Raw genomic sequence first — 26,639 nt, forward strand, 5'->3', positions numbered from 1 at the left:
ACCTGCCATTGAGGAACTGCACATTCCACAGGGAAGGAAGGGGGCAGAGTCTACCAACTGAAAAGGTAGCAGTTGAAGTGCTAGCAATTTTGCCAAGCTAGCATTCAACCGCTGGGCATGTGGATGGCTGGGAGCAAACTTCTTTCGGCGGTGCAGCAGCTGGGGCAGGGAAATTTGCCTGGTACAATCTGACGTCGGTGTACCGAAAGCAGATTGCCCACAAGTACTTGGCTGTGACACACCTTATTCTACACCTTCATTCCTCTCAGTGCAGGTCTCAGACAGGACTGAAGGTATAGTGGGGTTGGAGATCTCAGCTGATGAGGAGCAAGGAGAGGTCCTCTTTGTTCTTTGGTGTGGGTCTTTTAGGTATGCTTGCCAACGAACTGCATGGCAGGTCAACATATGTCTGGTCAAGCATGTGGTGCCCAAGCGGGAGATGTTTTGGCCCCACGAGATACGCTTGAGACATATGTTGCAAATAGCAGCGGTGCCATCTGATGCACTCGTCTCAAAAAAGGTCCACACCAAAGAACTTTTGGAATAATGCGCAGAGACAGCAGCGCCCTGCACATGCGGAGCTTTGCGGTGTGATGCAGTCAGTGTGCTGCCCTTAGGCTGGCCCCTAGAGGGCATCCTGCCTCATTGGTGATGTGCCTCCTCCTCCTCTCTCCTATCAGGCACCCATGTTGAGTCAGTGACCTCATCATCCCCTCCCTCCTCACCACTGGAGCAAACCTGGCAGTATGCTGCAGCAGGGGGAGCATGACTGCCAGATTGCTGTCCTTCTTGGGCACCCCCTCTGTCCGTGCTCACGTTACTGCCTTCATCTAGCTCAGTATCATCATCAGAGCCTTCTAAACGCTGGGCATCCTCCTGGAGCATATACCCAACACTGTGATCAAACAGTTCGAGGGACTCCTTAGGAGAACATGGTGGGGCTAAGGAAGGAGTCACTGATGCCATTGAGCCGAGGGAAGAGGCCAGGTTGGCAGCTGCTTTGCCAGATAAAGTACCCTGAGCATGGGTGAGAGAGGATGAGGAGGATGAGGACGGCTTGGTCATCAACTCGACCAAGTCTTCTGCATGTTGTGGCTCAACACGGCCAGCTGCTGAAAAAAGGCCAAGCATGTCCCACAGCCACGAGCTGATGAGGATGCAACGTGTCCACGACCAGCACTGTTGCCTCTACACACAGAGCCTGCTTGCCCTCTTTTATTGGCTTGTGACTGTCTGCCTCTATATCTATGTATATATATATCTATATATATATAGATATTACTGATACTGCAGCTAGCAAAATCAACAGCCTGTCTGTAGTATGAGAACATCACCAACCTTCTACAGGTAGCTTTAGCTGAACACTGTGCAGAGGTCGCACTACACTAATGTGTAAATAATGTAGCTGCCTGCGGTAGTGATAGGATCAGGAAAACCCCACAACCTTCTACAGGTAGCTTTAGCTGAACACTGTGCAGAGGACGCACTACACTAACGTGTAAATAATTTAGCTGCCTGCGGTAGTGATAGGATCAGGAAAACACCACCAACCTTCTACAGGTAGCTTTAGCTGAACACTGTGCAGAGGTCGCACTGTACTAACGTGTAAATAATGTAGGTGCCTGCGGTAGTGATAGGATCAGGAAAACACCACCAACCTTCTACAGGTAGCTTTAGCTGAACACTGTGCAGAGGTCGCACTACACTAACATGTAAGTAATTTAGCTGCCTGCGGTAGTGATAGGATCAGGAAAACCCCACCAACCTTCTACAGGTAGCTTTAGCTGAACACTATGCAGAGGTCGCACTACACTAATGTGTAAATAATGTAGCTGCCTGCGGTAGTGATAGGATCAGGAAAACCCCACCAACCTTCTACAGGTAGCTTTAGCTGAACACTGTGCAGAGGACGCACTACACTAACGTGCAAATAATTTAGCTGCCTGCGGTAGTGATAGGATCAGGAAAACACCACCAACCTTCTACAGGTAGCTTTAGCTGAACACTGTGCAGAGGTCGCACTACACTAACATGTAAGTAATTTAGCTGCCTGCGGTAGTGATAGGATCAGGAAAACACCACCAACCTTCTACAGGTAGCTTTAGCTGAACACTGTGCAGAGGTCGCACTACACTAACGTGTAAATAATGTAGGTGCCTGCGGTAGTGATAGGATCAGGAAAACACCACCAACCTTCTACAAGTAGCTTTAGCTGAACACTGTGCAGAGGTCGCACTACACTAACGTGTAAATAATATAGGTGCCTGCGGTAGTGATAGGATCAGGAAAACACCACCAACCTTCTACAGGTAGCTTTAGCTGAACACTGTGCAGAGGTCGCACTACACTAACGTGTAAATAATGTAGGTGCCTGCGGTAGTGATAGGATCAGGAAAACACCACCAACCTTCTACAGAGATCGCACTACACTAACGTGTAAATAATGTAGGTGCCTGCGGTACTGATAGGATCAGGAAAAAACCACCAACCTTCTACAGGTAGCTTTAGCTGAACACTGTGCAGAGGTCGCACTACACTAACTTGTAGCTTTAGCTGAACACTGTGGACTACACTAACTTGTAGCCTTAGCTGAACACTGTGCAGAGGTCGCACTACACTAACTTGTAGCTTTAGCTGAACACTGTGAGGAGGACGCATTACACTAACTTGTAGCTTTAGCTGAACACTGTGCAGAGGTCGCACTACACTAACTTATAGCTTTAGCTGAACACTGTGAACACTGTGGACTACACTAACTTGTAGCTTTAGCTGAACACTGTGCAGAGGTCGCACTACACTAAGTTGTAGCTTTAGCTGAACACTGTGCAGAGGTCGCACTACACTAACTTATAGCTTTAGCTGAACACTGCACTACACTAACTTGTAGCTTCAGCTGAACACTGTGCAGAAGTTGCACTACACTAACTAACTTCTCCCAGAGGCATAACTTTAACCTTCAGGGCCCCAGTGCAAGAAACCATGAAGGGCCCCTGACCCGCACTATGATGGGGGGGTATTGTGAAAGGATGAGGGGCAGTATGACGGGGTATTTTGACAGGAGTGTGACCAGAGAAGGGTATCTGAAAAGTGTGACCAGAGGGGGGAGTGTGATAAGAGGGGGCACTGTGAAAGAAGGGGGCAGTGTGACAAGAAGGGGCAGTATGATGGGGGCAGTATGACAGGGGGACAGTGTGACAGGGGGATATTGTGACAAGAGGGGGGCAGTGTGACAGGAAAAGGATACCTGGGAAGTATTACAAGAGGGGGGCAGTGTAATGAGGGAGCACTGTGAAAGGAGGGGGACTGTTTAACAAGAGGGGGGTAGTGTGACAGGAGGGGGGTAAATATGACAGAAGGGGGCAGTGTGATGAGGGGGCAGAATGATGGAGGGGCAGTGTTACAGGAGTGGGCAGTGTGACAGGAATGTTTTGTGCCAAGGGGGCAGTGTGACAGGGGACAGTGAGACAGGTGGGGGCAGTATGATGGGGAAATAGTATGACGTGGGCAGTGTGATAAAAGAGGGGCTATGTGGCAGGTGGGGAGCCAGTGTGAGAGGGGACAGGTGGGGGGGCAGTGTGAGAGGGGACAGGTGGGGGGCCAGTGTGAGAGGGGACAGGTGGGGGGCCAGTGTGAGAGGGGACAGATGGGGGGCCAGTGTGAGAGGGGACAGGTGGGGGGCTAGTGTGAGAGGGGACAGGTGGGGGGCCAGTGTGAGAGGGGACAGGTGGGGGGCAGTGTGAGAGGGGACAGGTGGGGGGCAGTGTGAGAGGGGACAGGTGGGGGGGCAGTGTGAGAGGGGACAGGTGGGGGCCAGTGTGAAAGGGGACAGGTGGGGGGGCAGTGTGAGAGGGGACGTGTGGGGGGGCAGTGTGAGAGGGGACAGGTGGGGGGGCAGTGTGAGAGGGGACAGGTGGGGGGCAGTGTGAGAGGGGACAGGTGGGGGGGCAGTGTGAGAGGGGACAGGTGGGGGGCAGTGTGAGAGGGGACAAGTGGGGGGCAGTGTGAGAGGGGACAGGTGGAGGGGCAGTGTGAGAAGGGACAGGTGGGGGGGCAGTGTGAGAGGGGACAGGTGGGTGGGCAGTGTGAGAGGGGACAGGTGGGGGGCAGTGTGAAAGGGGACAGGTGGGGGGGCAGTGTGAGAGGGGACAGGTGGGGGGGCAGTGTGAGAGGGGACAGGTGGGGGGCAGTGTGAGAGGGGACAGGTGGGGGCCAGTGTGAGAGGGGACAGGTGGGGGGGCAGTGTGAGAGGGGACAGGTGGGGGGGCAGTGTGAGAGGGGACAGGTGGGGGGCAGTGTGAGAGGGGACAGGTGGGGGGCCAGTGTGAGAGGGGACAGGTGGGGGGCCAGTGTGAGAGGGGACAGGTGGGGGGCCAGTGTGAGAGGGGACAGGTGGGGGGCTAGTGTGAGAGGGGACAGGTGGGGGCCAGTGTGAGAGGGACAGGTGGCGGGCAGTGTGAGAGGGGAAAGGGGGGGGCCAGTGTGAGAGGGGACAGGTGGGGGGCAGTGTGAGAGTGGACAGGTGGGGGGGCAGTGTGAGAGTGGACAGGTGGGAGGGCAGTGCGAGAGGGGACAGGTGGGGGGGCAGTGTGAGAGGGGACAGGTGGGGGGGCAGTGTGAGAGGGGACAGGTGGGGGGCAGTGTGAGAGGGGACAGGTGGGGGGGCAGTGTGAGAGGGGACAGGTGGGGGGCAGTGTGAGAGGGGACAAGTGGGGGCAGTGTGAGAGGGGACAGGTGGAGGGGCAGTGTGAGAGGGGACAGGTGGGGGGGCAGTGTGAGAGGGGACAGGTGGGTGGGCAGTGTGAGAGGGGACAGGTGGGGGGCAGTGTGAGAGGGGACAGGTGGGGGGGCAGTGTGAGAGGGGACAGGTGGGGGGGCAGTGTGAGAGGGGATGTGTGGGGGGGCAGTGTGAGAGGGGACAGGTGGGGGGGCAGTGTGAGAGGGGACAGGTGGGGGGCAGTGTGAGAGGGGACAGGTGGGGGGGCAGTGTGAGAGGGGACAGGTGGGGGGCAGTGTGAGAGGGGACAAGTGGGGGGCAATGTGAGAGGGGACAGGTGGAGGGGCAGTGTGAGAGGGGACAGGTGGGGGGGCAGTGTGAGAGGGGACAGGTGGGGGGGCAGTGTGAGAGGACAGGTGGGGGGCAGTGTGAGAGGGGACAGGTGGGGGGCAGTGTGAGAGGGGACAGGTGGGGGCCAGTGTGAGAGGGGACAGGTGGGGTGGCAGTGTGAGAGGGGACAGGTGGGGGGCAGTGTGAGAGGGGACAGGTGGGGGCCAGTGTGAGAGGGGACAGGTGGGGGGGCAGTGTGAGAGGGGACAGGTGGGGGGGCAGTGTGAGAGGGGACAGGTGGGGGGCAGTTTGAGAGGGGACTGGTGGGGGGCAGTTTGAGAGGGGACTGGTGGGGGGCAGTGTGAGTGGGGACAGGTGGGTGGGCAGTGTTGTGCTTAACTTACATGAGAAGCACATATGGAAGAAGCAGCATGCTTCCTTGTGATGTCCGCAGGATGTCCCTCCAGGCAGCACAGTTCACTTCCCGAGTATCATTGTATCCAATGGAGAGGGGAGGGGCCTCTGACCCGAGCGTGTATCAGCAAGACTCAGAGTGTACAAGCAGAGGGACAAACTTGTGCACTGAATCTGGTGTCTGCTCGGGTCAGAGGCCCCTTCCCTCTCCATTGTACTCACTGATATTTGGGAAGTGAACTGTGTGCTGCCTGGAGGGACATCCCGCAGAGTGCAGACATCACATAGCTGCCGATCGCCCCCCCTCTCCTGTATAGTTAGATGCCAGCCAGGGGAGTTGCGTGTCTTGGGGCCCCCCCACACTGGCAGAATTCCAGGGCCCAGTCGCAAGAGCGACTGTTGCAACCCTGGAAATTCCGCCACTGTCTTCTCCCTATGTGGCTATACGGGGGCCACGCCTCACACTACCACAACTCCTGGAAAAGTTGCCCTAAGGGGAGTTTCCAGCTCTCATTTTTGCACTGTCGCATGGCGATTATGAATATTTTTCTGACAAGGGTGAATTCTTTGATCTACACTCCTCTTGTATTTGTTGTTTTATTTTTTCTTTCTTTCTTTTTTCAAAGGTAGTGATCTTGAAACCCATGTGTTTCATTTAATTTAATTTCAGATAATTACATTGCTGCTCCTGAAGAGTGGATATAAATACTTCATGAAACGCGTAGAGCCTTTGTAATGCAATGTTTATACCGACTTTGTTATCATTATTATTCATATGTATAATCTTAGATGTTCATGAAGTTCAATTATTCTGATGCAATAGGAAGTTCTCAGGTTGTGCAGGCTCAATCCCTTTCCACTGTCATGTTTAATCATGTTCCTTTTGTGTACATAAATGAATTATATTGTAACATTTTTTAATGATTTTTATGAATTCTATGGTATCTAATTAAAGTATGGAGGTATGAGACCACACCAGGTCTCTTCCTCATCTAAAGTCCCATTTTTTCCCTTCCCCTTTTCTCCCCTTTTTTTTCAACACTTGTATTGCAGAGTGGATTTGCCTTTACTAAACCCCAAAACTACCTAATAATTTGGGGTGTACACAACAAAGTGCTGGAGTGCAATTTGCTTAATGGGGACACTAGTTAGATTGACCTGTGTGTCCCCAAGGAAAGACATTGGTAGGGTTTTACCCTCACTTCCTGTTTAGCTGTGTGACAGGAAGTGAAGACAATTTTAAGAAAAGGGACACAAAGCCCAACCTAAAAAAGACAATCGGGTTCTAACACTCACTTGGTTTCCCTCAAATGCCCAAAATTAGAATAGAATTGTCTTGAGCTAGATTTTAGCGCAGTGCTCTAAATCAGTGCTTCTCAACCCTGTCCTCGATTAACCCCAACAGGCCATGTTTGCAGGTTTTCCTTAATCTTGCACAGGTGCTTTAAATCACAGTCAATGGCTTGGTATTTTGGACAGGTATTCTAGAGAAGATTTAGGCTGGGTTCACACTGGTCCAACAAACGCTCCGACATTGGGAGCTCATGTCGCATGACGTGTGAAATTTATTGTTTCCCTATGGGAGCCGTCCTAACTGGTCCGACACAAGTCATTCCGACTTTAGAAATGCTCCCTGTACTACTTTGGTCCGACTTTGATCCTACTTCAGCCCATTGACTATCATTGAAGTCGGATTAAAGACGTATCGCCGTCTTGCATGATCCGACTTCCGCATGCGACTTGTGCTCAGATGATCTTGAGGGGGAACTCCGCGCCAAATTTTAAATAAAAAACCGGCATGGGTTCCCCCCTCCGATAGCATACCAGGCCCTTGGGTCTGGTATGGACATTAAGGGGAACCCCCTACGCCTAAAAAAACAGCGTGGGGGTCCCCCCAAATCCATACCAAACCCTTATCCGAGCACGCAGCCTGGCTGGTCAGGAATGGGGGTGGGGACGAGCGAGCGCCCCCCCTCCTGAACCGTACCAAGCCGCATGCCCTTAACATGGGGGGTGGGTGCTTTGGACAGGGGGGCACCATATGGGCCCCCACCCCAAAACATCTTGTCCCCATGTTGATGAGGACAAGGGCCTCTTCCCGACAACCCTGGCCGTTGGTTGTCGGGGTCTGCGGGTGGGGGGCTTATCAGAATCTGGGAGCCCCCTTTAATAAGGGGCCCCCAGATCCCGGCCCCCCACCCTTTGTGAATGAGTATGGGGTACATCGTACCCCTACTCATTCACCTAGGGAAAAAAGTGTCAATAAAAAAACGCACTACACAGGTTTTTAAAGTAATTTATTAGACAGCTCCGGGGTCTTCTTCCGACTTCGGGGGGTCTTCTTCCGACTCCGGGGGTCTTCTTCCAACTTCGGGGGTCTCTCCGGTGTCTCCTCCCGGTGTTCTGATCTTCTGCCGGCTCCTCCGCTATCTTCTGCAGCTCTATTGCTAGTGGTGGCCCGGACTTCTGCCTTCTTCTTTTCTTCCAATGTTGACACGACGCTCTCTCCGGCTGGAATGCTCTCTGAGCGCTCTGCAATGGACTTATATAGGCAGTGACCCCGCCTCCTTATGAGGTCACTGTCCCGGGGCATGCTGGGACTGTGCCGTCATAAGGGGGCATGGTCAACATCACCCGGTAGAAGATCAGGACACCGGGAGGAGATGCCGGAGTGACCCCCGAAGTCGGAAGAAGACCCCCGGAGTCGGAAGAAGACCCCCAAAGTCGGAAGAAGACCTCCGAAGTCGGAAGAAGACCCCGGAGCTGTCTAATAAATTACTTTAAAAACCTGTGTAGTGTGTTTTTTTATTGACACTTTTTTCCCTAGGTGAATGGGTAGGGGTACGATGTACCCCATACTCATTCACAAAGGGTGGGGGGCTGGAATCTGGGGGCCCCCTTATTAAAGGGGGCTCCCGGATTCCGATAAGCCCCCCGCCCGCATACCCCGACAACCAACGGCCAGGGTTGTCGGGAAGAGGCCCTTGTCCTCATCAACATGGGGACAAGGTGCTTTGGGGTGGGGGGCCCGTAGGGTGCCCCCCTGCCCCAAAGCACCCACCCCCATGTTGAGGGCATGCGGCCTGGTACGATTCAGGGGGGGCGCTCGCTCGTCCCCACCCCCATTCCTGACTGGCCGGGCTGCGTGGTTGGATAAGGGTCTGGTATGGATTTGGGGGGGGCCCACGCCGTTTTTTCAGCATAGGGGGTTCCCCTTAAGGTCCATACCAGACCCAAGGGCCTGGTATGCTCTTGGAGGGGGAACCCATGCCGTTATTTAAAATTTGGCGCGAAGTTCCCCCTAAAGATTCATACCAAACACTGTGCCGGGCATTGGCGGGGATCCAAGTCGGATCCCCGTTCATTGAAAGTCGAACACATGCCGGCTTCATGTCGCAGGGCAAAGTCGGATCCAAAATAGGATGGCTGTCGTGTCGCACCAGTGTGAACCCGGCAAAATTCACAAAACATGTCCTGTCGGGGGTACTTGAGGACTGAGACTGAGAACCACTGCACTAAAAAGGAAAATTGAATACTTACCGCTCTGTAATTTTCCTTTCCTGGTGACTATCCATGGCAGCATACACACAATCCATGCATATGCTACCATGAAGGCACCAGGAAAGTAACTTTTAGACAAATCACACCTTTTTTTGACATGCCAATCAGCCTAGTTAACCACTTCAGCCCCGGAAGAATTTAACCCCTTTCCTGACCAGAGCACTTTTTGCGATTCGGCACTGCGTCACTTTAACTGACAATTGCGCGGTCGTGCGACGTGGCTCCCTAACAAAATTGACGTCCTTTTTTCCTACAAAAAAAACTTTCTGTTGGTGGTATTTGATCACCCCTGCGGGTTTTTATTTTTTGCGCTATAAACAAAAAAAGAGCGTCAATTTTGAAAAGAAGGCATTATTTTTTATTTTTTGCTTTAATAAATATCCCCCAAAAATATATAAAAAAACCTATTTTTTTCTTCAGTTTAGGCCGATATGTATTCTTCTACATATTTTTGGTAAAAAAAATCGCAGTAAGCGATTATTGATTGGTTTGCACAAAAGTTATAGCGTTTACAAAATAGGGGATAGTTTTATGGCATTTTTATTAATAATTTTTTTTTTTAAATGGCAGCGATCAGCGATTTTTATTGTGACTGCGACATTATGGGGGACACATCGGACATTTTTGGGACCATCGTCATTTATACAGCAATCAGTGCTATACAAATGCACTGATTCCTGTGTAAATGACACTGGCAGTGAAGGGGTTGACCACTAGGGGGCGGGGAGGGGTTAAGTATGTCCTAAGGAATGTTTCTAACTGTGGGGGGGTTGGGCTGTGTGTTACACATCACTGATCTCTGCTCAGATGACAGGGAGCAGAGATCCGTGACACTGTCACTAGGCAGAACGGGGATATGCTTGTTTACATTAGCATCTCCCCGTTCTTCCTCCCCGTGAGGCGATCACAGGTATCCCTGCAGCGATCGAGTCCGCGGGTCCCGCGACCCGACTCACGGAACTTGCCGCCGGCGGCGCGCCCGCTGGCCGCCTCTTGAAGGGTAACGTACAGGTACGTGATTCTGCCTGTACAAGCCCTTCTGCCGACGTATATCGTCGTGAGGTGGTCGGCAAGCGGTTAAAGTGGAGTTCCACCCAAAAAAAAAGTCATTAATGTGCATGAAATAAATTTAAAAAAAAATTTGGATATTTCTTTTTACTCACCTTTAAATGGCTGTTGCTATGCAGTCCCTCAAAATCTTCCTCCTTCATCGCCAAGGTTCCTTTCGTCACTTCCTTCGGCGCCTACGCTCGCTACTGCTCCTGGGAGATGTAGTCATCATATCCCCGGAGTCAGTTGGACAGCGCGAGGGCTAGGTTGCCATAACAACGGGGCGGGCACTTCCGACGCCACCGCCCATTGTTATGACAACCTGTATACTTTACAGCACCGCTACGGCGCATTACTGGGCAAGCGCAAGAACCGGGTGGGAATGGGCGGTGCATGCTGGTCCAGCAGCAGCACCGTGTCCCCGGAACTGGATGCTTGTGGGCTTCACATGCCCACAAGCAAAATGAAAAGGACAGGACACAATTATATAACTTAATTTTTTATATTACAGCGGACATCGGGGGAAGAAATCTACTAAACAAGTGAGTGTTATATTGTAATGTTCTGACCTTTAGAAAAAAAAAATTTGAACATGTCGTTGGAACTCCACTTTAAGCTGCAGCTGGGAAATCTGTTGTATGAAAAATAACAAAAAACACAAACATCAAAATTTGCATCAAATTTTATTGGTCAACAAAACAGGACTTGGAAAAGAGCAAGGAAAGCAAAAAACACTTGTATGTTAATTTGAGACACTAACAGAATATGGTTTTTGAGGTCTGACCATTTTGCATTGGTAATTAACAGGAGATAAAAGGTCTTCGCCCACAAATGGACATCTATTAAGGATTTAAACATTAATTAGTCACATCATCTTGAGAAAGAATTTGCAAAATAATTCAGCACAGACAATTAAATCAAAGTGAACAACCTAAAAGCGACACACATTGACAACATCAAAAATATTTCAGGGGAAAATATCCCCCACCCAAAAAAATACAATAAACCAAAGTAAAAAAAAACTTGCTTGAAAACACATCTGTTTTGCAAAGACATAACAAACAAAATACAGTAGGTGACCGCGATATTGTGTCAATCTCGCCGCTGTTATCGGCGAGATTTGACACCTGCAGGCCCCGTAGCGGGAGCCAGCGTAGAGCTGGCTCGCTCATCGGGAAAGGAAAAAAGTGTTTTTTCCTTTCCCGATGAGCGACAAGCAATACTGCCAGGTGTTTGATATGAACCGTACCAGGCCACATGCCATCAACTTGGGGGGTGGGTGCTTTGGGGAAGGGGGGCGCCCTGCTTCCCCCCACCCCAAAGCACCTTGTCCCCATGTTGATGAGGACAAGGGCCTTTCCCCGACAACCCTGGCCGTTGGTTGTCGGGGTCTGTGGGCGGAGGGTTTATTGGAATCCGGGAGCCCCCTTTAATAAGGGGGCCCCCCACCCTTTATGTGAATGAGTATGGGGTATATCGTACTCCTGCCCACTCACCTGGGGAAAAAGTGTCAATAAAAAAACACACTAGACAGGTTTTTAAAGTAATTTATTAGGCAGCTCTGGGGGTCTTCTTCAGACTTCGGGGGTCTCTTCCGACTTCTCCGCTCTCTCCAGCCTCTTCTCCCGGTGTCCGGTTCTTCTCCCGCCACTTCTCCCAGTGTCCGGTTCTTCTCCTGCTCTCCGGCCTCTTCTCCCGCTCTCCAGCCTCTTCTCCAGGTCTCCGGTTCTTCTCCCACTCTCCTGCCTCTTCTCCGGGTCTCCGGTTCTTCTCCCTCTCTCCGGTTCCTCTGCCGGGCTCCTCCGTTATCTACTGCTCTTTTGCTAGCGGTGGCCCGGTCTTCTCCGTCGTCTTTTTCTCTCTTCTCTTCTTCCAATGTTGACACGACGCTCTCTCCCGCTGTAATGCCGTGTCCGAGGTGCACAACGACTTATATAGGCATGGGGCGTGGTCACTGGGTGATGTCATCTGGTGACCCTGCCCCTTATGAATCCACCGTCCCGGGGCATGATGGGACTTTGATGTCATAAGGGGCGGGGTCAACAGATGACATCACCCGGTGACCACACCCCATGCCTATATAAGTCGTTGCGCACCTCGCACACGGCATTACAGCGGGAGAGAGCGTCGTGTCAACATCGGAAGAAGAGAAGAGGGAACAAGACGACGGAGAAGACCGGGCCACCGCTAGAAAAAGAGCAGAAGATAGCGGAGGAGCCCGGCAGAAGAACCGGAGAGCGGAAGAAGAACCAGAGACCTGGAGAAGAGGCCAGAGAGCGGGAGAAGAGGCTGGAGAGCACGGAGAAGTCGGAAGAGACCCCCGAAGTTGACCCCCGGAGCTGCCTAATAAATTACTTTAAAAACCTGTCTAGTGTGTTTTTTTATTGACACTTTTTCCCCAGGTGAATGGGTAGGGGTACGATGTACCCCATACTCATTCACATAGGGTGGGGGGCCTTTATTTGTCCAACCCCCTTTCCTGATCGGCCAGGCTGCATGCTCAGATAAGGGTCTGGTATGGATTTTGGGGGGGACCCCCACGCCGTTTTTTCGGCGTAGGGGGTTCCCCTTAAAATCCATACCAGACCTAAGGGCAGGGTATGCCCCTGGAGGGGAATTCTTTCTCACGCTCGCTGCAATAGAAAAATGTGTTTTTCCTATTGCAGCCAGCGCGAGATGTACACTACCCTGTTTCCGAGAACCAGCACGATGGTATCGCGCTGGAAGCACAATCTCGCGGGCAGGTGCTGTACGAAGAGAAAATACATGTGTTCCAAACTCTATAACAGGGATATGCAATTAGCGGACCTCCAGCTGTTGCAGAACTACAAGTCCCATGAGGCATAGCAAGACTCTGACAGCCACAAGCATGACACACAGAGGCAGAGGCATGATGGGACTTGTAGTTTTGCAACAGCTGGAGGTCTGCTAATTGCATATCCCTGCTCTATAAGGACACCCAAATGTACTCTCTGGCCAGGCCAGCCCCCCCACCCCACCCCACACACACACATGAAAAATCCCACCCCAAACTAAAAAAAGATTGTGCCCCTCCCACACACTAACATACCCCTAGCCAAATACAGCAAGCCAGCCCATGAAAGGGGCGTGTATGCTCGGGGGCAGGAGGGGCTCGGGCCCCCGAAAAGTCAACCACCTTGTTCCCATATTCAGGGGGACAAGGGCCTCTTCCACACAACCCTAGGCTGGGGTTGTGGGGGCTGCAGACAGGGGGCTTTCCGGAATGTGGAAAGCCCCTTTAATCTAGTGGGTACAAGGTGCTTTGTGGTTGGTATTGGGCTGAGCCCAACATGCCCCAAAGGCAGCCAGCTAAGTTGAGTGCATGTGGCCTTGTATGGTTCAGGAGGGGGTTGGGCGATTGCTCTTCTCACCCCTTTCCTAGCTGGCCCTGTTGTTTGCTCTGAAAAAGGATGTGGTTTGTATTGGTGAAGGCAGCTCACAGCCTTTTGAGAATGGAGTGTGGAGTTCCCCTTTAAAAGCAAAAACTAGCCAAAATAAAACATATGCATTAGAAGGGGAGACAAGAGCATTGGAGAATGGAGTGTGGAGTTCCCCTTTAAAAGCAAAAGTTAGCCCAAGGAAATCATATGCATTAGAGGGGGAAGGTCGCTGCTCCCGGAAGCAACGGGCAGCAGCCTGGGGCCGGCCGGCTTTTGGTTTTAATGTGAATTTGACATTACTACTCTGTAAGTGTGTTTTTTTAATCTTTTAATAAAACTTTAAAATTGTGTTACACTATGGAGGCTTTTCTTATATATTTTTCCATGGGGAACGAGCGTTTTTCCATCATCTAGAGGACCCCTTGGGAGGAGATCACTTGATCTGGTAAGGGGTAGTTTGTCTAAAGGTGGAGGAACTTTCCTGTTATCACGTTCCTCAGGGTGAAAAAATCGCATGTCCCACACCGCCTGGATGACTGTCATATTCCTCCTCTGAAAGACTTTTTCACTAGTGAACTTTTTATTCTATGAACTTCTCTTGCTCCATTAATTTTTGAATTGGACTGCTCATGTTCAGTGTTTTATTTTTATATTTGACTCATGATGATTATTTAATTTTAATTGATATTTTTCTTTCACTGTTTATTTATGGTATATGGGTGCACAACCTGTAGATATCAAGGTTATCTTTTTTTGTATTCACTTTTAAGTGGCAGCACAGCTATTTTTTTGTATATAGTGTTTAGTAAGGGGATGTGTCTCACATTTATGGTTGCAGCTACACAAACAACCCTTTTTTTTCACAATATATACCACATATCTTCATAGATTGGATTTTGGGATAGCGCAGTAATTTTTCCTGTTTGAAGTTTGTTTATTGAGATACGAGTTTACAGCAGCAATCCCTGTATGTACACTACATGTACGCACAGTCATATTAATTATTAATAATTTTACATGCACTCACAGTCATATCACTTTTCAACAATTGTGGAATTGTATTTAGTTGTTAATTCTTTCTCTCAGATTGAGAGGAGTTTTTGTGTATAAACATGGACATATTTGAATACAGAGCATCTAAAACAGTTAATACTGAAGGGGTTTTTGAGACCTTTAAGGATAGTGACAATGATCTGGGAGGTCTTTTCATGAGACTTAAAAATGTAACAGTCTCAGAAATTCACACTCAATGGGATGTTGCATTTCTAGAAACATATATCAGACTTAAAATGGTTCCCAGAAGTCTGAGGTGGGAGGTTTGTCCACAGAAAGGAGAATCAGAGTTGGAGGAATGGTTCCGGTATTTCAATGACGCTGGGATCAGAGTTCAATTTCTGGTATCCAGAAAAAAAGGTAAACTAGCCAGATTGGATCTGGAAATTAAGACCTTCAAGGACAGTTTACTCCCTTATAAGGACAGTGAGGAGTATAAGGAAAGCACCTGCTATCTTATTAAAACTCTTGATAAAGAGGAAAGGGAACAAAAAATTAAAAAAGGTAAGAAATACAATAGGGACTATGAAGACTATCAGGCGAGTATGGTTTTTGAGTGGCAGAAGAAATTGGCCACTGAACAAGCGGCCCACTCAGACTCCAGAATGGAGGCTATCACTCAGGGGAGTGACACCCCAAGAGTGACCTCCCAACGGTACAACATTTACCAACAACTTATTATACACAACAAACATCCAAAAAAACACCAAATAACACCAAAGGGGACAAGAAAGGTAGAAGAGTTTCATACCAGTCACCACAAAGAGAGACGGGACCACCGAGAGGGGGATATCCTAAAAGGCCCATGGGAGGGAACCAACCACCTTCTCAGAGAAAGAAAGGAAATTATGATTATGGCCCCTCACATTATCTAGGATTATATCATAACTATAGGAGGGAGTATCAGTATCATAGGAGAGATACAGATAGAATGCCATACCACAATCAGAGTTCTACTAGACAGTACGATCAGGATTATTATAGTGGGAACCGCTCATACTCCGAGAGGGAGGAGGATCGGCATTATGAATATGGGGTCAATACACATAATCGTTTTTTTCCCTTAAGAGATAGAGAAGGTCCCATTGAATATGGACCCTCTGTCTTTGAAAATAATAATCGGGACTTCGACCATGTGAGACCAGGCCCATCTAGAGAACATTCCAATAGGCCAACTGGGGGGAATTACCAACAACAGAATTGGGGTTTTCCCAGACCCAATCAAGGGGTCAAAAGACCAGTAGAAAACAAAGAGGAACCAGAGGGGGGAGGAGAGCACAGTAAAAAAAAAATCAAGGAAGTAAAAAGTGATGGGATTTTCAATTTAAGCTCTCAAACCCTCACTAGGGCGGAGACTATCCTGCTTAGTAAGGGTTTAAAATTTGCACCACCCAAGAAATTAAATACATTTCAGACCTATATGGACATCCATAGGTTTGTCCGTAGGGTCAATATCAAATGATATTTTGCGAGTAATCAAACCACGCAAATTGCAACTGTACAGCAGCATGTCCAACACTCTGGGTTATCGAATGCCTCAACATTTAACCCCCCTGGAACTTTGGCCCCCTCATTGAGGGTATTTAGGGATGTTCTCATACGAGATTTGGAGCTCATAAAAAATCCCAATCCTAGAATGGATAAGACCCTTGAAGAAGGGTTGGATTCACTTTGTAATAAAAAGAACATAGTGATCCGCCCAGCGGACAAAGGTGGGGGAATCGTGGTTTTGGATAGAGACGCATATCTACTAGAGATGCAGAATATAGTGGGGGATGAGGACACCTATGTCCGACTACCAGGCAATCCCATTGGGGAATACAAGAAGACACTATTGCCCTTAGTTGAATACCGGATGGGTATCCTCAACGAAAAAGAAAAGCTCTTTCTTATTCCGAAAGCAACCGAGAGTCCCCATATTGTATTGTTTACTGAAGATTCACAAGAGCCTGACTTGCCCCCCGGGACGTCCGATTGTGAGTGGGATCGATTCCATCACGTCCCGGGTGGGCAAGTACATTGATCACTTCCTTCAACCATTGGTACTCAAAATGCCTTTGTATGTGAAGGACACTAGGCATGTGATTAATCTGCTGTCTGAAATAAGATCTAACGACCAAACTCTGTTAGTGACGGCAGATGCCACATCCTTGTACACTATCATCCCACACCATCTAGGGATTTCTGCAGTGGAATATTATATGAGTAAATTTTCATCTTTACACAAACAACAACAGACATAGATTATTGAACTGCTGGAATATGCGGCTGGCCACAACTACTTTTGGTTTAATCATCAGTATTATCGTCAACAGCGTGGCGTCGCCATGGGGGCTAAGTATGCCCCCAGTTTAGCCAATTTATTTATGGCTAAATGGGAGGAGGACGTCATCTATAAAGACCGAAGCCCTTATTTGAGGTCTGGGCTAGGTATATCGATGACATCCTCCTCCTATGGGATGGATCCACCTCCCAATTGGACGATTTCTTCTCCTCGATCAATAACAATAATAGGGGGATCAGGTTTGTCCATGAGAGCAGCCAGGAGAGGATTAACTTCCTTGACCTTACTATTTCCAAGGAAGGAAATACATTTAAAACCATCTCGTTTTTTAAATAACGTATCGTAATGCTTTCATCCCTATAGGGAGATGCCATCATGACCCCTGGCTCAAGTCAATCCCAAAAAGCCAGTTTATAAGAACGAGGCATAATTGCACAGATGTCAGTGATTACAGGACACAGGCAGGCATTATTTCAAGAAGGTTGGAAGAAAAGGGGTATGATAGGGATTTCTTGATGAAAACAATGGAACAAGTGGAAACTATTGATAGAGCTACTTTGTTGAATGAGGTCCCTAGGGAAGACAATAGGAGACCCACTTTACCGTTTATCACCACCTTTTCCACACAACATCGCCAAATAAAAAGTATTCTATAGAAGAATTGGCACCTTCTGGAGAACGATAGAGTCATCAGAACAATCCTACCTGAGAAACCACAGATTGTGTTTAGGGGGGTTCCATCTTTGCGGGACAGGATTGCCCCTAATGTGGTGGATCCACCTATTCAAAAGGTGTCATTTTTTCAAACCTTTCAGGCTACCACAAGTGTCATAGGTGTCAGATTTGCTAACTCAATAAAAGCAGAGGAAAACCGAGTCCTTCATCTCTCACAGTACATCTAGGGTACATAAAATAGAGCCTTTCATTACGTGTAGTTCGAAGGGGGTTGTATAGCTATTGCAATGCCCCTGTGGGCTGCAATATATAGGCAGGACTAAAGGGCCCATGCAAGTCCACCTGGGGGAACACATCACAAACATCAAAAATGGCTTTCAATTTCACTCGGTGTCTAAGCACTATGCGTTACATCATAATCGTAACCCTGCAAATACTCTATTTTTGGGGATAGACAGATATAGTGCTCATTGGAGGGGTGGCTCCTTAGTCAGGGAATTATCTAGACTTGAAATGGCTTGGATCCATCGAGTCCGGTGTTATACCCCTCACGGCCTTAATATTGACACAGATGTAAATGCCTTTATTGATAATGGTTAGAAATTTTTATCTTGGCCCCATTCTGAGTTCATGGTTGACCTTCTTTGGGAGTTTAATTTAACATTGGGTACCTCGTGTATAGGCAAATGTTGGGGGTACTCTTATGATTATAGGGCTGCATAGTCCCTTTATATTTCATTGGTTTATTATACACGCGAATGGGCTAGTTGGGTCCCCAACCCCTTGGCCATTTCTTTGTTTTTGTAATCCTTTTGAGATAACAATATAAACCTCTTGTCCTAATAACACCATTGTATGGGAATATATGGGGAGACCTCCTGTTCCTAGTGCCTATGATTGGATATAGTATTAATTAATTGATCATACACCCATACAAGTATCATTATTACTTGGGGGAAATATAAATAGTTTTTTTCCATTTACAGAAAGCTATATACAGAACTTTTGGAGTTTTTGGTGACCCCAGTTTGCTTCTGCAACCTGGGGGGATGATTAACTAATTATATTGCTAGTCCCAATATCTAACAACCAATTCGATCTATCGAGCAATTTGGGATCTGTCATGCATGCATTTAACACTGTTCGTGAGCATGCATGGTGCGATCCCCATGCATACTATGTTGTGTTCCCTTTTTTGTTATATGCATGTCGATAGCATCGAGCATCGGGTGGTATGTAGCCATGGTGGGTCTGTGGTTGTTACAATACCCGGACTGTCACTTGAAAATTTGGGCTATAAGGATGTAACCTCTGACGTTCAACCTCCATTGTCATCATATGGGGGGATTGAAAAGATTGCTTTTTAGTTAACCTCTTTTATAAAAAAATATTTTTTTACTAAAACTTTTAAATGGTCAATATGCGGTTATAGGTATATCCTCATTGAGTTACCTTGGTAACAGACAAGTTTCACTTGAAGAAGGGCGTTTTGCCTATTCTTAAGATGGCGACATCAACACTGGACACCTTGATCTCAGAAGGGGGCGTTCTGTTGAGTTGGTAGGATATATATAGGTGGTGAGTCAGCACGCCGCCCTGGAAGACGGCAGGTTTGTCGAAACGGCGTAGGGAGGAGCGGCGTGCTGACGTCACCACTATCCTCGCTGATCCCGGAAGCAACGGACAGCAGTCTGGAGCCGGCCGGCTTTTGGTTTTAATGTGAATTTGACACTACTACTCTGTAAGTGTGTTTTTTTATCTTTTAATAAAACTTTAAAATTGTGTTACGCTATGGAGGCTTTTCTTATATTTTTTTCCATGGGGAACGAGCGTTTTTCCATCATCTAGAGGACCCCTTGGGAGGTGACACTTTTGGGATCCGCTCCCAGCAGAGACCCCAGGCTGGGGGAGACAGCCACACGCTCATACGATCTCCCTAACAAGAGATCACTTGATCTGGTAAGGGGCAGTTTGTCTAAAGGTGGAGGAACTTTCCTGTCATCACGCTCCTCAGGGTGAAAAAATCACATGTCCCACACCGCCTGGATGACTGTCATATTCCTCCTCTGAAAGACTTTTTCACTAGTGAACTTTTTATTCTATGAACTTCTCTTGCTCCATTAATTTTTGAATTGGACTGCTCATGTTCAGTGTTTTATTTTTATATTTGACTCATGATGATTATTTAATTGTAATTGATATTTTTCTTTCACTGTTTATTTATGGTATATGGGTGCACAACCTGTAGATATCAAGGTTATCTTTTTTTGTATTCACTTTTAAGTGGCAGCGCAGCTATTTTTTTGTATATAGGGGAAGGTTAAATGCCTTTTTGGGAGGAGCTATTGAGGGGGGCTGAGTGCGTACAGGTGAGGTGGCCGGTGTTTGGATTCAGTGGGATGGCCCGTGGGCAAGCCCTGGGGAATGTTGGTGGTCAGGCTGGGGGGGGGGGGGGGGGCAGGCCTAAAGCTGTGTAAGGGGCCCAAAAATTTCTGATGTCTGCCCTGCCCTTATCTTAACATAACATTGGGCCTCCTTGGCTAATGCCTTAATTGATTAACTGACAAGGATTCATCATTTATAACTTAGTAGAATATATGGTGAGGCCTTAAAACCTTCCTGTGAAAATCTCTTCTCTAAGGACAGTGAACTTCGTTTAATCTCTTAAAAAAAAGATTTTGAACAAGATGGCTACTACTCATGTCCAGAGAATCACATTTAAAAATAATATATTTAGACCATTATAAATTAATTCTTTTTAACCTCAATAGTTCTGACAATATACAGACACTTTCATGTACCAGCATCTGACTATACGGGAAAATAAGTACAGCTTCATTATCTGGTCATTGAAGTCCACCCCTCCCATATAAAGATTATATTCGTGGACAGAGAGGCTCTTCAACTACATCACATACCGTGCAAATTTGAATCATAGTTTTTACATTAATGGAATTAACCACTTGCCGCCCGCCCCACTGTCAAATGACGATGGGGCGGCTCTCATTCTGGGTGGACGTCATATAATGGCGCCCAGAACGGCCACTCTCGCGTGCCCATGGGGCAATCGCAGCTGCGCCGTGTTGTTTTTTTTTAGGAGAAGATAAAAAATCCAGAAGTGATTAAATACCACCAAAATAAAGCTCTATTTGTGTGAAGAAAATGATAAAAAAATCACATGGTTACAGTGTAGCATGACCGTGCAATTGTCATTCAAAGTGTGACAGCAATGAAAGCTGAAAAATGGCCTGGGCAGGATGGGGGTGAAAGTGCCCGGTATTAAGGTGGTTAATTGTCCTTCCACTTCACTGCGAGCAATTCATTCCAAGATTGTGTCTATAAAGTGGCACACGGGATGCACAGACTCCCTAGACCCAGAAGTCCAGGGAAGGTTTCCCTGAGATTGTGGTTAATTTACTAATATAAAGTGGTGTTTATGTGTTGGATTTTATATATTATATAAAAAAATGACATGCATAGCCTGTGGCCCTATCACAGAGCTTCTACATTAGGACCCCAGATCTGGCATGCTTGCTGGGGAGATGCTGTTTGATTGGAAGGTGGCCAGTGAAATGTATGATGGCCTCATCTATATAGATGGTTTGTTGGGGCGTATACACATCTGAAAATTTCTGGGAGAGGTAGTTTATGAGGGGCGGAATTTTGTAAAGCTGATCATATTCAGGGTCACCCCAAGGACGACAAAATGTGTGATCACTAAAATGCATAATACTAATTATCGTCTCATATCTATGCCTGGCCATTGCAGCAGAGAACACGGGCATATGATGAATCAGGTCTCTGCACCAATATGATCGCGGCTCATTCTTTTTAGTAACGCCCATGTTGGGTTTTAGGCCCAAAAAAGTTTTACATTTATAAACCTTGATAGGTCTCCAATGCGAACTGTGTGTATGAATTCCTTCAGCTCACAATCGATCGATACAGATCTTCCGTGAAAAACACCAAAAATTTGCGGTTTCCACCTGAATTCCAGGTTGGGCAGTGAATGGGGGAAGTACGAGCGCTGCACAATCTGTGGGCTGCTAATCAGGACTTGCAAGCACATCTTGTAGAACACTATGGACTCTATGGGTCTGTGGTTGAATTCTTGGTGTCTGCAGGATAATACTAGTGCTAGCCACCTCACCAGCTTGGACTCCATTTGTGGGACCTGCCAGGTCAACATGAAATACTTCTGTCCTGGTATATAAAAGACTAGGATGTACTAGGCTGCTGGTGCCTGCCAGTTCACCAAAAGGTAGTGGGGCACTAGTACTGGCATCCTGCTACATATAAGACAAATCAAGTTTTCCTAGCACTTCAGCTCCCCGGGGTTGGGTACACCTGACCTTAGCAGGGACCTCTCCTCCATCCTCTGAGCTTCCTGTCAGGGTGCCGCTGCTCTGTACAAGTTCCTATTCAAAGCCTGATTCTGTCAGTGAGGACTCCACCTTTGCTCTCAGCTGTCATACTCAGAATCCTGTAGGCCTCTTCACTAGTGTGCCTTTTTTGGGAAATTTTGGCCACTAAATTCACAGGTACTTAGTGCGACTCATCGGAAAAAGAGTTTCTGGCTGTCAACGACTGCTTGAACAACTACAAATGTAGCAAGGTCTCCGGCCTCCTTCAGTCTAATGAGAACCTCCAGGGCCAGAGATAGCTGACATCCTTCTGTATATGGTTGGTTATGAAGCATAATGGGTTCAAGGCGGAAGTTATTGGGCACCAGACACTTCTTGAATGCAAAAGAGATGTTTATTTCTCTTACAAACTTTTTTGGGGGAAAGAGGGTTAGGGCCAGGACACCCTAAAGTAGTTGCAAGTTCAATTAGCAGACTCCAAGACTTCAAGGAGGACAGCCATGCAGGGAAAGGCATCCAGCAAGACACCACATCTGCACGTGCAGTAATGCTGTCTCTTATGGCAACAGTCTTTATCAGTTCCTAACACAAAGCATAACAGTTCTTTCACCTTCACTACAACTTCTCCTTGTAGTTCTTCAGCCCACTGAGCTCCTGGTCTCTCACTAGACCCTCTGATTCACTGACTCTGAATCCCTTGACTTCTCCAATCTTCATGGTGGTATCTTCCTCAAGCGTCACCCCCGCCTCTTTGCTGGGTCCCTAACTAGGCACTCCAGATACTTCTCAAGCTTCACTCCACTGGCCTGCTCAGTCCCTGGCTTGACACACAAGGCTGCTCTACAAGCGTCACCTCCTCTGGCTGGGTCCCTGGCTTGATCACCGCCTGAAGTTTCCTGATTCTCCACCAAGCCCGTTCGGTGAGAATACTGCTCCGGTACTTGCTTCCGTTACTCATTGTGGCCCCTGGTAATAAGGGGGTTGGTCCCTTAGTGGTGACAGCTTCCCCTCTACCGCCAACCATGACAGGTTCTCCGGCCAGCAGAACCGTCACTTTTGGTTGGACTGCAAGCCACAGTGCCAACCCTGCGCTGCTCACTTACTTCTGGATAGGACCTCAGACAGCCTAGCAGCCAGATGTGCCCGGGATAGGCCCAATCTCCTGTCTAGCAGCAGGGGGCATACGACACACATCCACCTAGACAGCCGTCCAGGTGGCACCGAACATCGATCACCTGACTCCACCCCAATATATAGGTTCTCCCAGCAGGCCAAGAGATTCAAGAAAACCCCTGCCCATTGGCTGAGATACCCCATATACCCATAACCTGACCTTGGGTTGTCCTTCTCATATCTAGTACCGCCAAGTGCCCGGCCACCTAGTGGTAGAAGAGAAAAGTGCAACAAGGCCAAACTTAGTGAGAAATCAATAGATTTCTAACAAGCAACCAGGATAACTACTCCTGGCAAGTAAATTTTTGAGGAGCTCCCTGCCTAAACTCCAGGGTGCTACACAAATATAACTTGCCTGCTAGTGCTAGAAGAGATCAGGCCTGATTCTGCTAACACTGCGGTTATGTGTGCAATGTATTAGAGGTGCCGGTGATCTACTGACACTGCACTTGTTGGGGGGCAGAAGGGCTGATCCTGCTAACACTGCGTTATTAGGGACACTATACTAAGGGGGGGGACACTAATACAGTTCCGTTCATGATCAGGATATTGATCCATACAGACACTATACTAAGGGGGGACACTAATATAGTTCTATTCATGATCAGGATATTGATCCATACAGACACTATACTAGTAATGGTGGTGATCAGGATCCTATAGCATGAGTGTGATAGTGTGCGGACAATCTAATGCTAGCTGACCCTGGTACTATCTGATGTAACAAGTGATCCTAATACAGCGATGGGTGAAAAATACTGTACACTGACGCTGTACTAATGGCACTGGTTGGGTGACAGGCTTGATCAAAGGGTGAATTAGGGCAATCAATGGGGTTAAATGTGCCAATCTAAGGTGTGTGGGTGTAAAGTGTGGTGATTATACTAACAGTGTGGTGTTCTCTTTTCTTCCTGAACCGAAAAGGACTCAGGAAGATAAGAAATCACAAGATAGCTCCCTGTGTTTACAAAATAAAACACAGGAGTGATTTGTCATTGGCTGCAGGTGATCAGCAGGGTACTGGGGAAAATCATTGGCTGGGACCTGCTGACAAATTTGTCCTACAGCCAATGACAGTGGAGGTTTCTGGGTGTGCGCATGCATGGGTGCGGACCTGGAAGAAAGCCATGACATAAAAGTACATTATCAGACCTGTATGAGCCACCAATCCATTGTATTTTTACAACACTTCATCCATGTCTTTGGTGATCTCTGATCTCCTTATGAACTGTTTCTTACATGATGAAGATCAGCCATGAAGTATATCTGAGGTGTATATCAGGCTATGCTTCTTCCCCACATGAGAGCTGTGATGTCCAGCAACATTCATATAAAATACATTTCCTGCACTCAAGGCACTAATACACCTTGAGGGTTGTGTGGGATCCCTGATGTACAGGAAGATAGGACTTCAGTGAGGAACAATGCCCTCACTCAGGACAGGAAAGTGACCTCTCCCCCGTGTGAGATCTCTGATGTCTGGAAAGATTAGACTTCAGTGAAAAACATTTCCCGCACTCAGGACAAGAATATGGCTTCTCCCCCGTGTGAGATCTCTGATGTCTGTAAAGAACGGACTTATCTGAAAAACTTTTCTCGCACTCAGGGCAGGAATATGGCTTCTCCCCTGTGTGAGATCTCTGATGTCTGGAAAGATTCGACTTCACTGAAAAACATTTCCCGCACTCAGGACAGGAATACGGTTTCTCCCCTGTGTGAGATCTCTGATGTCTGTAAAGACGCAACTTCACTGAAAAACATTTCCCGCACTCAGGACAGGAATACGGTTTCTCCCCTGTGTGAGATCTCATATGTCCGTAAAGAAGCGACTTCATTGAAAAACATTTCCTGCACTCAGTACAGGAATACGGTTTCTCTCCTGTGTGAGATCTCTGATGTGTGTAAAGATGGGACTTATCTGAAAAACATTTTCCGCACTCAGGACAGGAATATGGCTTCTCCCCCGTGTGAGATCTCTGATGTGTGTAAAGATTCGACTTCACTGAAAAACATTTCCCGCACTCAGGACAGGAATACGGCTTCTCTCCTGTGTGAGATCTCTGATGTGTGTCAAGACTGAACTTCACTGAAAAACATTTCCCGCACTCAGGACAGGAATACGGGTTCTCTCCTGTGTGAGATCTCTGATGTGTGTCAAGACTGAACTTCACCGAAAAACATTTCCCGCACTCAGGACAGGAATACGGTTTCTCTCCTGTGTGAGATCTCTGATGTGTGTCAAGATGGGACTTCACTGAAAAACATTTCCCGCACTCAGGACAGGAATACGGCTTTTCCCCTGTGTGAGATCTCTGATGTGTGTAAAGATTCGACTTCACTGAAAAACATTTCCCGCACTCAGGACAGGAATATGGCTTCTCTCCTGTGTGAGATCTCTGATGTGTGTCAAGATGGGACTTCACTGAAAAACATTTCCCACACTCAGGGCAGGAATATGACTTCTCCCTCGTGTGAGATCTTATATGCACATTGAGCTGGGATTTAGAAGGGAAACACTTCCCGAACTCAGTACAGGAAAAGCTCTTCTCTGTTGGAAGGAGGGCACCGTCCCTCACAGTCTGAGGTTCCTCAGGATAAGAGGAATACGATGATCCATCTACACTGTGTGGTGCCAGATGGACATTTGAGGTAGTCGGGTTTTCTCCTGGACTAGATTGTGTGATGTCCTCATCTTCTACTTTACAGTCTGGAGACAAAGTGAGACAATCTTCTGAGGTTTTCCTCATCTCCCGTCCATCAACTAAAATAGAAATAAAAAGATTATTACTAGACATGAGCAGATTAGTTCCCCTAAACCAGGACTCCGCCCACATCAGGCAGCTTTGTCTCTGAGGATCTTACAATTCCACCCCCAAGGAAACTAGTAAATGGGTCCTCTGATCTCCTACCAGTTCATTTCTTTATTTATGGATCTTAGTCAGAGTGTGAGGAAACAATCAGAACTGTCTTTTATAGGAGTGACAGTGATGAGGGGATTATAGGACGAGTGTACCCACCCCCTCTATCACTCATTGCCATCTTCCCAACACAAGAAGTCCTGCATTTCTTTATTTAGTCCATGATTTAGTCATGAATAACAGCAGAGCTGAGCCCCACCAGAGGTCAGAGAGTGAGGATGGGGGGAGAACAACCAAGATGAAGACTGGACTAATCCTGAAGACCACCATCATTGGGTTATTGACTCCTCCCTCATTATCACTTTCTGTTTAAGGTTCAAATATAGATCAGATATAAAATGTCCAGCTGGAAGGAAATGGGTGCAAAATAAGTCAGGACTATGTAATGTACAACTTATTATATAAGATACTACAGATAGTACCTTTGTTGGGACATTTTTTGCCATCTAGATAAAGGAAGGCCCGTAGACCTGGTGTATCTGGATTTTGCAAAAGCATTTGACACAGTTCCCCATAAACGTTTACTGTACAAAATAAGGTCCATTGGCATGGACCATAGGGTGAGTACATGGATTGAAAACTGGCTACAAGGGCGTGTTCAGAGGGTGGTGATAAATTGGGAGTACTCGAAATGGTCAGGGGTGGGTAGTGGGGCCCCCCAGGGTTCTGTCCTGGGACCAATCCTATTTAAATTGTTCATAA

At 47.7% G+C, this 26,639-nt stretch overlaps 2 protein-coding genes and 1 pseudogene across 2 annotated transcripts in view; 1 reads left to right on the forward strand and 2 right to left on the reverse strand.

The window, feature by feature from the left end:
• The window catches only part of LOC141121752 (uncharacterized), a 617,570-nt gene that overhangs the window by 204,551 nt on the left and 386,380 nt on the right, over positions 1 to 26,639 (reverse strand). The window lies entirely within an intron of this gene.
• LOC141121739 (uncharacterized) overlaps positions 1 to 26,639 on the forward strand; it is a 473,317-nt pseudogene that overhangs the window by 151,866 nt on the left and 294,812 nt on the right.
• The window catches only part of LOC141121742 (uncharacterized), a 286,488-nt gene continuing 272,948 nt past the window's right edge, over positions 13,100 to 26,639 (reverse strand). Inside the window, exon 10 of the mRNA XM_073611451.1 lies at positions 13,100 to 25,780. Within this exon, the coding sequence (XP_073467552.1) occupies positions 24,450 to 25,780 (1,331 nt within the window). The 3' untranslated portion in view covers positions 13,100 to 24,449. The remainder of the gene's footprint in view (positions 25,781 to 26,639) is intronic.

The sequence above is a fragment of the Aquarana catesbeiana genome, unplaced genomic scaffold (assembly GCF_042186555.1).
Source record: "Aquarana catesbeiana isolate 2022-GZ unplaced genomic scaffold, ASM4218655v1 unanchor229, whole genome shotgun sequence".
In the NCBI taxonomy this organism is placed as follows: Eukaryota; Metazoa; Chordata; class Amphibia; order Anura; family Ranidae; genus Aquarana; species Aquarana catesbeiana.